The 16368-nt window shown below is 43.1% G+C and overlaps 1 protein-coding gene across 1 annotated transcript in view; it reads left to right on the top strand.

Moving 5' to 3' along the window:
• RAB3A (RAB3A, member RAS oncogene family) overlaps positions 1 to 16368 on the top strand; it is an 87799-nt gene that overhangs the window by 14488 nt on the left and 56943 nt on the right. The window contains exon 2 of the mRNA XM_073544926.1: positions 13159 to 13386. Within this exon, the coding sequence (XP_073401027.1) occupies positions 13159 to 13386 (228 nt within the window). The remainder of the gene's footprint in view (positions 1 to 13158; positions 13387 to 16368) is intronic.

The following is a 16368-nucleotide window of genomic DNA, read 5'->3' as shown; positions in this document are numbered from 1 at the left end:
ATCCCCATCCTGGTACACATGGGGCCCCCCCATTCCCATCCTGGTACACATGGCCCCCCCATCCCCATCCTGGTACACATGGCCCCCCCATCCCCATCCTGGTACACATGGCCCCCCCATCCCCATCCTGCTACACATGGCCCCCCCATTCCCATCCTGCTACACATGGCCCCCCCATTCCCATCCTGCTACACATGGCCCCCCATCATCCTGGTACACATGGCCCCCCCCATCCCCATCCTGGTACACATGGCCCCCCCCATCCCCATCCTGGTATACAGTGGGGAAAAAAGTATTTAGTCAGCCACCAATTGTGCAAGTTCTCCCACTTAAAAAGATGAGAGAGGTCTGTAATTGACATCATAGGTAGACCACAACTATGAGAGTCAAACTGAGAAAGCAAATCCAGAAAATCACCTTCTCTGATTTGGCAAGATTTATTTTGTAAATTATGGTGGAAAATAAGTATTTGGTCACCTAAAAACTTGCAAGATTTTTGGCTCTCACAGACATGTAACATCATCTTTAAGAGGCTCCTCTGTCCTCCACTCATTACCTGTAGTAATGGCACCTGTTTGAACTTATCAGTATAAAAGACACCTGGGACTATGGTCGTGGAGAGCAGTGAATATTCATTCTGTTTAGTAGCGGACACAGTGTTAGCCCCAGCCACTGTCTTCCTGCAGCGGCTGTGCGATCACATGTGCTCACTATTAAAGAGAATGAATATTCACTGCTCTCCATGCGCATAGTCCCTCCCTCTAGACTCCTGCCTCCTAAGATCTGCACTGCTGCAGCTCCTCTTCCATCCACAGCCATAGGAGACATATACACTCACTGGCCACTTTATTAGGTACACCTGTCCAACTGTGTGTTAAGACTTAATTTCTAATCAGCCAATCACATGGCGGCAACTCAGTGCATTTAGGCATGTAGACATGGTCAAGACAATCTCCTGCAGTTCAAACCGAGCATCAGTATGGGGAAGAAAGGTGATTTGAGTGCCTTTGAACGTGGCATGATTGTTGGTGCCAGAAGGGCTGGTCTGAGTATTTCAGAAACTGCTGATCTACTGGGATTTTCACGCACAACCATCTCTAGGGTTTACAGAGAATGGTCCGAAAAAGAAAAAAAATCCAGTGAGCGGCAGTTCTGTGGCCGGAAATGCCTTGTTGAGGTCAGAGGAGAATGGGCAGACTGGTTCGAGCTGATAGAAAGGCAACAGTGACTCAAATTGCCACCCGTTACAACCAAGGTAGGCAGAAGAGCATCTCTGAACGCACAGTGCGTCGAACTTTGAGGCAGATGGGCTACAGCAGCAGAAGACCACACTGGGTACCACTCCTCTCAGCTGAGAACAGGAAACTGAGGCTACAATTTGCACAAGCTCATCGAAATTGGACAGTAGAAGATTGGAAAAACGTTGCCTGGTCTGATGAGTCTCGATTTCTGCTGCGACATTCGGATGGTAGGGTCAGGATTTGGCGTAAACAACATGAAAGCATGGATCCATCCAGCCTTGTATCAACGGTTCAGGCTGGTGGTGGTGGTGTCATGGTGTGGGGAATTTTTTCTTGGCACTCTTTGGGCCCCTTGGTACCAATTGAGCATCGTTGCAACGCCACAGCCTACCTGAGTATTGTTGCTGACCATGTCCATCCCTTTATGACCACAATGTACCCAACATCTGATGGCTACTTTCAGCAGGATAATGCGCCATGTCATAAAGCTCGAATCATCTCAGATTGGTTTCTTGAACATGACAATGAGTTCACTGTACTCAAATGGCCTCCTCAGTCACCAGATCTCAATCCAATAGAGCATCTTTGGGATGTGGTGGAACGGGAGATTCGCATCAGGGATGTGCAGCCGACAAATCTGCGCCAACTGTGTGATGCCATCATGTCAATATGGTCCAAAATCTCTGAGGAATGCTTCCAGCACCTTGTTGAATCTCTGCCACGAAGAATTGAGGCAGTTCTGAAGGCAAAAGGGGGTCCAACCCGTTACTAGCATGGTGTACCTAATAAAGTGGCCAGTGAGTGTGTGTATATATATATATATATATATATATATATATATATATATATATATATATATATATATATATACACATATATTATGTTTGTGCATATATATATATATATATATATATATATATATTATAGTACATCCAGACTATAAGGCGCATCCCCCAACTTTCCTAAAAAAAAAAACCCCACAAAAATGGCTGGTCACCAACGTTCACCATCCAACCTGATGGAACTGGAGTGGATCTGCAAGGAAGAATGGCAGAAGATCCCCAAATCCAGGTGTGAAGAACTTGTTGCATCATTCCCAAGAAGACTCATGGCTGTACTAGCTCAAAAGGGTGCTTCTACTCAATACTGAGCAAAGGGTCTGAATACTTATGACCATGTGATATTTCAGTTTTTCTTTTTTAATACATTTGCAAAAATTCCTACATTTGTTTTTTTTTTATCAGACAAGCTGGGGTGCAGAGTGTACATTAATGAGAATAAAAAGAACTTTTTTTGAATTTACCAAGTGGCTGCAATGAAACAGAGTGAAAAATTTAAAGGGGTCTGGATACTTTCCATACCCACTGTGTACAAAAGTAGGGTGGCCTAGTCCTAATGAGCACTTATTGTTGCTAAAGGCCCCGTCTCACTAAGCGACTTACCAGCGATCCCGACACCGATATCAAGGTGTCAGGATCGCTGGTAAGTCGCTATGTGATCGCTGGTGAGCTGTCACACAGACAGCTTCACCAGCGATCAGCACAGCGATGCCGAGCGCCCGGCATCGCTGGCCATCCTGTAAAAAATAGAATCAAAATAAAAAATATAGTTATTCTCACCATCCGACGTTGCGTTCAGCCATCCCGCCTCTCTCCACGCTCCGGTCCCAGTGATCCTTTGCATGAATGACCGCGAGATGTCACGGTCTCGCGGGATAACAAAGTCTCGCGGTCATTCGTGCAAAGGATCACTGGGACCGGAGCGTGGAGAGAGGCAGGATGGCTGAACGGGACGTCGGAAGGTGAGAATAACTATATTTTTTATTTTTTTTATTATTTTTTACACCTGATCGCTGGTCTCCCGCTGTCACACACAGCGATGCGTGCTGGCCAGCGGGAGACCAGCGACCAAAGAAATGTCCAGAGGTTTCTTGCAGCGATCAGCGATACCGGCAGGGGGGCCGCTCGCTGATCGCTGTCACACACAGTGATCTCGCTGGTGAGATCGCTGTTACGTCACAAAAGTTGTGACTCAGCAGCGATCTCGCTACCGAGATTGCTTAGTGAGACGGGGCCTTAAGCGTCTGTACTGATGTTTTGACATGATGCGTTCTGCTAACTTACTGGTCATTCATGGTTCCCTTATTGTTGGCAAATTTCACTCTACTTGGCTTTCACAGCAGAAACGTCCGGAATATAAGCCTAATTAAAGATGCCCTTCAGGAAAATGATTGATATTTGCCTCCATGTGTAGTATATCTGGTATTTATTGTGGAATTATCAGCTTTGGTCCCACCAGCCATTATATCATATGCCCAACACTCTGACTATAGTGTCTTCTGTGGGGCCTGGAAGTCAATCTCTATGCGCTTCTTTGAGAACCTCGATGTGAGTTTCCTAATACAAGTCAGACCTAAGTAATATGTCCTATACATACCTTAAGTAGAATATTAGACAAAAGTAAGTTCAACTTACCCCCTCCTCATTTGTAATGTTCCAGTATGGCATTAATTATAAGGAATGTAGAAACCAGTGAATAATACAATATAACAATGTGAATCAACGCTGTCTCCAGGATTACCATTCACAATTTTATTTTAACATGTTTAAAAACACCAGGTATGCATCCTAGACAAATCTCACAAACGCGTTCTTTCTCGTCTCTTATTCTATGACTTGGGCTCTGTTCACATGTCCAATTGTCATCCGTTTCAAACAAATCCAGTGTTTAAACAAAAAAAGAAAAATGTTGCAAAATAGAAACCAATGTTTTCAGATTTGAATGGATTTAAAAAAAAAAAAGATGGATGCAATGGATTCCACTTTGCATCTGGTTTAGTCCATTTCTAACTACACTGTGCAATTTGTATTTTTGGTGATTAGTTTTATTATTGAACAACTACAGTGATGGCTGTCAATTGAAAAGGTTAATAAACCTGAAATCTGAACATTTAAGAAAGTAAAAGTGAGGTTTTGTCTTTCTTAGAATATATGAAAAATGTAAAATTTCCCATATTACCATAATTACTTTCTTCTGTTTAAAGTGAGAATAATAACCGAACAACTCAAAATGTACAAAAATACATTTATGGCATTTCACAAAAATATGAGTGACCAATTGTTAAAGGGGGAATTTGGAGTATTAATGTCAAGCTTGACCATCCATAACTAATATCTGGCTAATATCTCACGTCTTAACGTTCTCCAAATCCTTTGTTATATAATATATGAACGGCGACTAACAGACGAAACCGTGTGTCAATGCAGGATATTTATTACACACAAGTCTACAGTTGTTATACTATTAACTCCTTTGCGACATGCGCCATACTAGTACGGCGCATGTCGCATCTCCCCCTTTGAAGTGGACTCTGGCTGTGAGCCCACCTCAAAGCTGGGACATGTCAATAAAAAAAAACAAAACAATTAAAAAAATCAATCATACACATATTTGGTATCGCCGCATTCAGAATCTCCCGATCTATCAATAAAAAAAAGGATTAACCTGATCGCTAAACGGCATAGCGAGAAGAAAATTCAAAACGCCAGAATTAAGTTTTTTTGGTTGCCTCGACATTGCGTTAAAATGCAATAACGGGGGGGGGGCGTGGCCTGGATCTCACACAGGGAGGACGTGTCTTATGGCAGCTCCCGCTTCCAGCCACAAAATTGCCTTATTTGGCCCGGACGAAAGTGGCAAAAACGAATTTTAGAGTGCCCCGGGCTTGGAGAAGAAGGTGAGGGGCGGTGGGGAGAAGAGAGGGGCTGCTGCTCTCCGCCGTGACACCGGAGCGCAGAGCGGCCTCGTGGAGGGTGCTGCAGCGCTGGAGGGAGACGGGCGCCATCTTTACATCCCCCTGAGCACAAGGCCTGGAAACCGGACTGCAGAAGGCCCTCGATAGAGGCATGAGACCGCGGAATAAGGAGCGGTCTCGCCCGTTGGAGCAAAAGGCGGTGAGAGGGAGCCCCCGGTGAGCTGTCTGTGGGGCCTGCGGGGATTACTATCGCTACGTGCGGTGGAGGAAGGTGCTGGCTCTGGGCCAGACGGGTTGTTGACGGCCCCCTGTTTTGCTGAGACATTTCCCAGGGACTGAGTTGTTTTTGGAGCGGGGGATATCGCTCTCCCCACATAGAGGTGCTGCTGTCTGCAGATTTATGCGACCTTGGTGAGGAGGACATTGTGTCTTTTCTGAAGCGCCGCGGTGGGGAGTTGGCGTTACCCTGTCCCTACCGGCTCCAGCAGATCCCCACGGATGTTTCCATATATTAGCCCCTCGCCCTCCAAGTTACATGGGGTTATTTTCATATAGAAAAATGCTCTACTAGACTTTTCTTGACGCACGGGTGGTAAATTAAAGGCACGCTTCAATTAAACAAAATGGTCAAAACTAACAAAGAGCGTGCAAAACCGTTGGCTGCAGAGGCGTATCGAAGCAAACAGGGTGAAATGGATACATTTTTGAAAAATAAATCTGCTTCGTCTAAGCCTAATGCTAAAAGGCTCCCTGCAGAGGTTGTGGAGGAGGAGCATGTCGAGGACTCAGACTCCAGTGATGATGCTTCAGGCAGCGATGTCACTCAATCAGACTCTGGGAAACTTTCTAGATCGTTTTTTAAAAAATTATTAGCACAAGCTATAAAACCATTAGTTAATGAGATATCTGGTATGAGAGCGGACTTGCTACACATTGGTAATAGAGTGGAGTCTTTGGAGTCCTCTCAGTCCTCTATCATTAGCCACTCCAATGCCATGAGAGAGCATCTAGACTACCACAGAGCACAGCTTAACAACTCTTTTCTGGCCCTCGAGGATCAGGAAAATCGGAGTCGTAGGAAGAACATACGGATAAAAGGTTTGCCTGAAAGTGTTTCCACAGAAATATTAGAAAAATCTACGAAGGAGATCTTCGCCCTCTTAATCCCACAAGAAACATGTGATCGAATTGTAATAGAAAGGGTGCATAGATCACTTAGACCAAAGCCGAAGCCAACGGAACCTCCGAGGGATTTGATTTGCGGCCTATTGAGCTATTTGGATACCAATGCTATTTTGTCTGCCTCAAGAGACATTAAAAATCTTTCTTATAAGGGATCTGCTATTCATCTTTATCAGGACGTTGCGCCGTCAACCCTTGCAAAAAGAAGAGTCCTAAGGCCCCTCCTGGAGGTGTTACGCTCACGTAAAATCTTATATAAATGGCTGTTTCCGTTTGGTATATCTATACAACGAGATGGTAGGCAAATAATGGTTCGGACCCCTGAAGATTTAACCAAAATATGGGACGCTTTTGGCATTGCCCCTATGGATATTCCTTCCTGGCTACCTCTGGACATGGATCATCGCACACCTCCCCCTGTCCATGCTTTTACTGGAGGGCAGGGTGACTGGGTCTTAGGAAAGAAACGCTTGACTCCTAAAAGAGGGAAATCTGGAATGGAAAAGGAGATACCCCCCTGAGCTTTCTTGTGCTTCTCTCGGTTGCATTTTTCCAATACTGGAGCCGGACCCCTCGGTCCACTCGGACATGTTCTATCTTATTTTAGCTTGCTAAGTTTGACATTTACTCAGGTGTTGATTTCATTCAATTGCCGTATAAGTTAACATGTGCCACTCGTGTGTCAAAAATGTTATTTCCTGCTCTGTTATGGGAGGTATGTTTGACCCCCTACCTCTGCTACAGACAGGTAGTTGGTTCTTGTTATATTTCTCTTGTTTTATCTTAATAATTTTTAGGTTTTTTGTTATTTTTTTCATCTCTTTGTTTTTTTTTAATTTCGGTGGTTTGATGACAGAGGAATCTTTATTATTACTTCCTTTACCAAACTATGGGTGATAAGGTGAACTTCGCCACTATGACAGTGGCCTCGTATAATGTAAAGGGCTTACGCTCCCCGAGTAAGAGAAGCCAAGTAATGAATCTTTTGCATTCAAAGAAGTCTAGTATAGTTTTCCTGCAGGAGACACATTTTAAAAAAGGGAGAGTCCCAGATATGTCTAGATCTCGCTACCCGACCTGGTATCACAGTGCGGGCGGTTCAGCGTCAAGTGGAGTGAGTATTGCTATAAAGAAAAATGTTCCCTTTATTTTGAGTGATTGTTTATCGGATTCAGAAGGCAGGTACATTATAATTAAGGGCTTTTTGGCCAACACTAAGATTACCCTGTGTAATTTATATGCCCCAAATAGGAACCAGATAGGTTGGCTGTGTAAAACAATGAATGTTCTAGAACTTTTTACTGAGGGTCTGTTGTTGGTGGGAGGGGATTTTAATGTATCTTTGAACCCAGCCTTAGATACTTCGACGGGCAGGTTGGCTCTTTCTCAAAGGGCGCTGAGAAGATTACACCTTTCATTACAAAAATTGCATCTGATAGACCCTTGGCGAACACTTTTTCCTTCGGGCAGAGATTACACTTTTTATTCCCATCCGAATAATAGCTATCACAGAATTGATTACCTATTGATACAAACAGCTAATCTCCAATTAGTTAAAAAAGCTAATATAGATATCATCTCTCTCTCAGACCATGCTCCCATTTTTCTTGACATAGAGATAAAAACTCTACCACGGCCGGCTGGGTCATGGTCACTGAATGAGACACTATTGGACTCGGATTCCCACATTGAAAAACTGACAAACACTCTTGACTTCTTTTTTCAAAATAATTTGCACTCAGGCCCGCCCTTGCCTATGGTATGGGAATCACATAAAGCTGTAATGAGAGGGGAATTTATAGCTCTAGGCTCCTATTTGAAAAAAGAGCGAACAAAAAAGGTTGTGTCTATTCTACATCAAATTAGTTCCATCGAGAGACTACATAAGAGATCTCAAGTAAATAAAACATTATCTGAACTGACAGATCTGAGAACCTCATTAAAAACCTTTTAAACATTCAATCAGCAAAAATTTACATGAGAAGTAAGCAGAAGTTCTATCTTCATGGCAATAAAAGTAGTAAGCTTATGACATCCCTACTTAAGAAACAAAAAGAAAAGACGTTTATTAGACAACTCAGAGCTTTAGATGGCTCTTCAATTCTCGGGACTGCAGATATTGCCAGGGAGTTTAAAACCTTTTATGAAAATTTATACAATTTAAATACACCGGATAGCATGCAGGAGCCAGTCACAGCCTTGGCAAAAATAAAAGAATTCTTGACCTCGCTACATCTCCCTAAAATAACTCTTGAAGGTCAGTCCTTGTTGACTGCCCCAGTTACCCCCAAAGAAATTTTAGACACTCTTTCTACTATTCCGAACGGAAAGGCACCGGGTCCAGATGGTCTTCCCATTATCTATTATAAAAAGTTTATAAAACCACTGTTACCTCACCTAGTGTCTTTGTTTAATTCCTATTTAGAAGGCCAGCTCCCCCCTAGACAATCCTTAGAGGCATACATCACAGTCCTCCCTAAGGAGGGTAAAGACCCCAACCTGTGCGCTAGCTACAGACCAATATCACTGCTTAATGCAGATATTAAGATGTGGGCTAAAATATTAGCGGGCAGATTAAGCAATTTTTTACCTAAGCTAATTCATGCAGATCAAGTAGGCTTTGTAAGAGGCAGGGAAGGGAAGGATAATTCTACTAAAGTAATTCAGTCTATAATGTTTGCTAAGACTCGGGGTATGCCCTTGATGCTCCTGTCGACGGATGCTGAGAAGGCTTTCGACAGAGTGAGCTGGAGGTTCATGGAACAAGTAATGATTAGGTTTGGCTTCCCTCCTCAATATATAACAGCAGTCCTCTCGCTTTATTCTCAACCGACGGCCAAAGTCAGAGTCAACGGCACCCTGTCAGATAGTTTTGGGATTAATAACGGGACTAGACAGGGTTGTCCCTTGTCGCCATCTTTGTTCATTTTAGTTATAGAAACTTTGATACAAAGCATCAGACAAGACCAACGTATAGAGGGGTTGTCGGTGGGTCGGAGGTCACTTAAAACTCTAGCTTTCGCAGATGATCTGCTTTTCCTTATCTCCAATCCATCCCAAGCATTCCCAATTATCCTTCAGGCCTTTCATCACTTTGGTCTCCTTTCTAATTTCAAAATTAATTTGTCAAAATCTGAAGTACTAAGCGTTGGTCTCCCTCACTCTCCGACCTCCACTATTCGTACGCAGATTCCATTCTCTTGGGCCACTAATTCTATTAGATATTTGGGAATAATGATAACTAGAGATCCCGCCAACCTATTCCACAAAAACTACATTCCTTTAATTCAAAAGGTCAAAAGCCTGATGCAGAAGTATAGCCTACCCACTTTATCCTGGATGGGTCGTATTAATGTGTTTAAGGCATATATAATGCCTATTATACTATATACCATGAACATGGTTCCGATTCGGATTCCCCTGACATTTTTTGGAACGTTAAAATCCCTTATTGGAAAATTTATTTGGAAATCTAAAAGGGCTAGGTTGCCATATAAGTTTCTTTCTCGCCCTATCTCTTCTGGAGGACTGGGGGTCCCAGACCTTCTTTTATACTATAAGGCTATTCATCTCAGTAGATGGTTAAAGGTGGTGTCCTGTGCTGGAAGGGAGGAGGGGGATAGTGTTGACTGGGCTTTATTGGGCCCGAGAGGTTTGCCGTATCTTTGGACTAAGGCTAAACCGCCGGCCTCTCTTAGGTTGGATGATGTAACTACAACTACGTTGCGTATTAAAAGATTGGTAATGGGAGAGTTCCCGGAAGATACTTTCCCCTCAACATTGACACCGATCGGCTCAATTCCCTATTTGTTAGAGTTAGATTTTCAAGACCCATACAATTTATGGTCCAACCTCCCTAGAGAAACGTTGAATAGTTTTTATGGTAATAACATCTTGCGGGAGGGGTCTTGGCCACAGGGTGCGTCAACTCAACCAACAAATTTTCTCCAAAAACAACACATCAGACGTACACTTTTACAGTTTGGACGGAGATTCCCGTCTAAATCTAATTGGTCCTGGTTAGATATTATGATTAAACTTCCATCCCCACGGCTAAAAATTATATCTCGCATTTACTCACATCTCATCTCTCCGACTGTACATTCTAAACCCTCGTTTATACACTCTTGGGAAATGGAACTTAATACCACGTTTACAGAGGACCAAATATCTAAAATGCTGTCAAATGCTCGGGGTTTTTCCAGATGTGTACTTCTGCAGGAGAATTCTTATAAAATATTAACTAGGTGGCATTTAACTCCAGCTAAATTATTCCAGTTAGGCCTTGCGGATAATGACGATTGTTGGCGATGCCTCAATTCTAGAGGACATCATACGCATATATTCTGGGATTGTCCTAGATTGCGAGTTTTTTGGGAGGGAGTTGAACTAGTTCTCAAAAAATTAAGACTAATAAAGGTTGATCTTAGAGCCACGGAAGCTCTCCTTTCATGCCCGTCAAAAGATTTTTTACCAAAAAAACATGGGCTTCTTCCACTGATGTTGAGTGCGGCGAGACAGTTGATAGCTGCCCATTGGAAGGATGTAGCTCCTCCCACGTTGGGAGAATGGTATGCTAAAATAAATCAGATCTATCGCTTAGAGGAGCTGTCTAGCTGGGAAATTTATAATCATAGAGCTTTCGTGTTGACTTGGGCCCCTTGGAATAGGTATTTAGAAGACAATCCTCTTTAAGGGCACTTTAGAGTTTCTTAAGTTTAACTGAATTAGATGGCTTCTGCTCTGGGGCTCCTAGCCTCACTGCCCCAAACTAGATAGCCCAAATGTAATGTATGGCGATGTGTTATTTTCCGAAGTTCACCCATTCAATGATTGTGCTCATGTTGTCAACCACATGATGTTAATGTTGTTGATACTGTATATGAATATGTACCCTTTTTCCCCTTCCCTTTCTTTTTCCCTTTTCTCCCCTACCTATTTTTCCCTCATTTTCTCCTTCCTTCTCGCCCTAAACCAACCATTACTTAACATTTCGCCAACTGTACCTGAGAACTGGTGTTGTGTTTAATGGTGATGTTTAAAATTCCAAAATAAAGAATTTACAAAACAAAATGCAATAACGGGTGATCAAAAGAATGTATCTGCACCAAAATGGTATCATTAAAAACATCAGCTCGGCACGTAAAAAATAAGCCCTCACCCAACCCGAGATCATGAAAAATAGAGAGGAAACAGGTATCGGAAAATGGTGCAAAGTTTTGAATTTTTTTTCACCACTTAGATAAAAATGAACCTAGACATGTTTGGTGTCTATAAGCTCGTAATGACTTGGAGAATCCTAAAGGCAAGTCAGTTTTAGCATTTAGTGAACATGGTGAAAAAAAAAACCCAAAAAACAAGTGTGGGATTGCATTTTTTGGCAATTTCACCGCACTTGGAATTTGTTTCCCGTTTTTGAGTACACGACATGGTAAAACCAATGGTGTCGTTCAAAAGTACAACTCGTCCCGCAAAAAACGAGCCCTCACATGGCCATATTGACTGAAAAATAAAAAAGTTATGTCTCTGGGAAGAAGGGGAGCGAAAAACAGAAACGCAAAAATGAAAATGGGCTCTGGCACAAAGGAGTTAAATTGCCACACTAACACTGAATACAATAATAGCACACAATACTATTATACAATTAAACTCACAATTACCTAATTATATTTCCTACCCACTGCTGCACCTAAAAAAACCTCACACGTGATAATTAGGACCGTCACACATAGCGACTCACCAGCGATCCCGACAACGATATCAACGTGTCAGGATCGCTGGTGAGTCGCTACATGATCGCTGGTGAGCTGTCAAACAGACAGCTTCCCCAGCGATCAGCACCAGCGACGATGAGCGCGCGGCGTCGCTGTGTACCTTAGTTACCAGTGCGCTGATGCAGGGAGCTGGTAACTAAGGTACACATCGGGTTTCTAAGGGGTGTGCATCACTTAGAAACCCTATGTGTACCTTGGTTACCAGCTCCCTGCATCAGCGCGCTGGTAACTAAGGTACACATAGGGTTTCTAAGTGATGCACGCCCCTTAGAAACCCTACGTTTACCCTAGTTACCAGCTCCTGATCGCTGGTTTCCCCCCTGTCACATGCAGCGATGCGTGCTGGCCAGCGGGAGACCAGCGACCTCAAAAATGTCCAGAGGTTTCCACAGCGATCAGCGATACCCGGCAGGGGGGCCGGTCGTGGATAGAAGGGAGAAGGGACACTGATGTTGGGACTATGGAAGAAGAGGGGACAAAGGAGCTGTTTAGGAGTAATGCAGGAAGAGGAGACACTTTGAGGGAGAGGAGCAGTCAGACCAGTGGTGAGCAAGAGAAGAGCTGGCAGAGAGATTGCAGGACAGGAGAGGTAAGCCTGAGAGATCACAGGGCATTAGCAGAGAAGAAGGAGACAGAGGGGGCTGAGAGACGAGGGTAGATTACAGGGCGCTCTCTCGCTCCCGCATGTGTTTATTGAACTGTTCCGAATCACCGTGTCTAATACATTGTATTGGTGAAATTTATCTTGCAAAGATAAATTGACATGCTGCGGTCTGGAAAGACGCGCTTCATCTCCGTCTCCGCTGATAAGCCGCGAGCGTTGGTACACGCATAGTGGATATGGGATTTCTTGAAATCCCATCCACTATGCGGTAACATCTGGACTCTGCGGATGTATGCAGCGTCCAGCCTACAGCGTTTACTGACCATGGGAGCGTACCCTAAAATGAACTTCTGGGAAAAGTCCGAGTTCGCGCATTTGATAGCTATCACTGCCCCCACTGACACTCCTTTACACAGGAACTTTTTAAAATTATGATTTGTAAATGAGGTATTTTACAGGGTTTTTTTTACAGTTACCAATAAAAAAAATCTATATCTCAAGTATATGGAGAGAATGTGGTGTGAACCGCGACTTATTATTGCAGCTTCCTAGCATGCCTTGTGCCCGCCCACTCATGTACAATGTTCCTCTCTTCCCATACAGATGGCATCAGCTACAGATTCTCGTTATGGCCAGAAAGAATCCTCCGACCAGAACTTTGATTACATGTTCAAGATCTTAATTATTGGGAACAGCAGCGTGGGCAAAACCTCTTTTCTCTTCCGATATGCAGACGACTCGTTCACCCCAGCATTTGTCAGCACGGTCGGAATAGACTTCAAAGTGAAAACGATTTACAGGAATGACAAAAGAATCAAGCTGCAGATCTGGGTAAGGCTGTAATTAGGAACATCTCTATCTGCTGGCCTTCATTATTATTAAAGGCGTCACTGCGTGATCTCTCTGTACCGCTTTCAGCAGTGCGGACATGGGATTGGTTCTCAATAGGATTCTCAATAGGTGTTGTGTACCAAAAGTAATATATCATATGCTGAGAGGCATAACTAATAAACCGCAACCTAAGGCTTGTACTGATACTGAGTTACAAAATGCTCTATTTATACCTACAGCTAAATTCAGATTTCTGCTGATTTCCTGTTAACTGGAAGCAGTGTTTGGGTATGTTCACACAGGTAAATGGAAACGATGCAGAAATTCCTGAAACGGATCTGCCATGTGTGATTGTTTCCTTGGGCTATATGCACTTGTTAAGTATTTGCGGAAGACATTTCTGCATCAAAATCGTGTCTCTTGGTAGGAAAAACGCTGCGTAATATACACACATTTTTGCTGGTGTTTTTTTATGCAAAGCTGTCGGGTCACACTTCTTTCTGTCAAGTGGCCCTAAGTTGCTGCCTATTTTCTGCCCTTTTCACCTAGGTCGTATTGTTACGTCATAGGTCGTATCCCTGTTTTTGATGTGGGCTCCGGCGATGAGCCCTCATCTTTTCCTGCACATGATAACTGATTTAATCGGCTGTCATGTGCCCCTAACAGCCACGGGTGGAATCTCAATCCACCCATTGCTGTTAACTTGTTAAATGCCGCTTTCAATCTCTGACCGCAGCATTTAACACGATCATGACGGAGACACAAAGCCCGCCCATCAGTGCCCCTGTCATATGATTGCAGGGCGCTGATGGATGGACAACCGGGGGTCTGCAGAAGACCCCAGTGCTTGTCATTGCCTTATCCGGCATTCATTGCAGATGATGATTTTTGCTATGTGTAGCACAAGCAATCAGACGATCGCAGCTTCAAGTCTCCTAAAGAGACTATTGAAGAAAGTAAAAAGTAGAAGAAAAAATGTTTTTAAAAATATTATAAAATATAAAAAATCAAATCACCCCCCTTTTGTCCCATTCAAAATAAAACAATAACAAAAATAACAATGTTGGTACCACCGCGTTCAGAAACGCCTAATCTATCAAAATATAATCTAAATGAATCTGATCGGTGAACGGCATAACGAGAAAAAAAAAAAAACTCCAGAATTATGTTTTTTTTTGTCGCGGCAACATTGCAATAAAATGCAATCACAGGCGATCAAAACATCGTATCTACCCCAAAATGGACACAACGGGTCTCTGAAAACCTAAATAAAAAATAATATATACATATTTGGTATCTGTGAACTTGAAACGACATGGAGAATAATAATGAAAGGTCAGATTTAGCATTTAGTCAACAAAAAAAGACCCCAAACCCCAAAAAACAATTGTGGAATTTCACTTTTATTTGCAATTTCACCACATTTGTAATTTTTTATATCAATATACTACTGTATATGGTAAAATCAATGGTGTCGTTCAAAAGTACAAATCGTCCCACAAAAAACAATCCCTCACATGGCCATATTAATGGAAAAATAAAAAAGTTATGACTCTGGGAAGGGGAGTGAAAAACGCAAAAACGGAAAATCCCAAGGTCGTGAAGGGGTTAAAGGGCAACCTGAAGAATTTGGAAAGCCGCTCTGTATATGAATGCAAGTAATGCTGGTTTCGTATCTCCTTGTTTCACGGTCAGAGTACCAACCAAGATGTATGGCCTGGCTTATGAAATTCTTGAGTTTGGGTCAAGAGACCTGCGACGAATTCATACATTGTGGTCTATACTCAGACTTGTGAGATTGGCCTAAGAAACATTAAATAACTTGCTCTATTTTGCGGACTGTAAGACACAATGAACCATAAGACGCACCACAAGTTTTGGAGTGCAGAATAGAAAAAAATGTTTTAAATAAAATGGTGGGGCGTGTTATACCGTAGTTCCTTGTAATTTTAGCTTCCCTGTGGGGCGGCCACGGCAGACCAGGTTCACAAGAGGCAAGGTTGCTGCTCCAGAAGGCCGGCAGCGGCAGGAATGGGACTTTGCCGCGGGCCCTGGGCATCTCCCCACTTCTGCTGCTGTCGCCCTCCTTGAGCAGCAACCTTGCCGCCTGTGACCCCGCTCCACCACAGCCACCCCCCCTCGGTAAGATACCTTCAGATTAGAAGACGCACTCCTTTTTTCCTCCCTCATTTGAAAGTGCATCATATAATTTGAAAAATACGGTACATTTGCAACCAAAACAAAATATGCAAAATTGCTCAAATTCTTCTTGGTTTAAAGGGAACCAGTCAGGTGATTCATGCCGCCCAAACCATAGTATGAATTTCAGCCAATATATAGTTCTCTGCTCTTCTCTGGCGTTTGAAGGAACCCTGAAAGAAGATGTAGGTGGCATCATACTAGTCAGCTCCCCAGCTATAGTCCCCAGCCAGCTCTTAACGGCACCGCTGCAGGTAATTTACAGTCACCTCTCTAGCATTGCCAGGGACTGCGACTTGTGCTGCTTGCAATTTGTACAGCGTGAATTTCCTGATAGGTTCTTTTTTAATTATGAAATGTTGTGCAAGGTAAATGGAGAGCTAGGGCACAGTATTGACTGAAACGCAAAAAAAAAATGGCAGTTCGGTTTCAGGTGGTATTTTGTGAAATCTCCCTGAGGGAGAAATATATAGTCTTTTATTGACCCTACATAACTTTTATTTGAACCAGTCCTAATGGTCCTTTCACATGGACCAATGAAAACTGTATCATCATGAATTATGGGTTACAGAACTTTGCAGAACATTTCCCATTTACTTGGAGAGATGTGTAATAGAGGTATTCATCCTCCACTCATTAGTTTGCTGTCATGTTTAGTTCCTATTCAGGCCATAATGAGTTAAAGGGAACCTGTCACCACTTTTTTGGCCTACCAGCTAAAAATATCATTTATTGAGTGTCAGCTCTGTGTTCCACAACTAGTTCTAAAACCCCCTGACTCCC

The sequence above is a fragment of the Dendrobates tinctorius genome, unplaced genomic scaffold, assembly GCF_039654945.1.
Source record: "Dendrobates tinctorius isolate UK_male_01 unplaced genomic scaffold, ASM3965494v1 ptg000011l, whole genome shotgun sequence".
Taxonomy (NCBI): domain Eukaryota; kingdom Metazoa; phylum Chordata; class Amphibia; order Anura; family Dendrobatidae; genus Dendrobates; species Dendrobates tinctorius.
The sequence above is the reverse complement of the archived record's forward strand: the minus strand, read 5'-3'. Positions and strand labels throughout refer to the sequence as shown.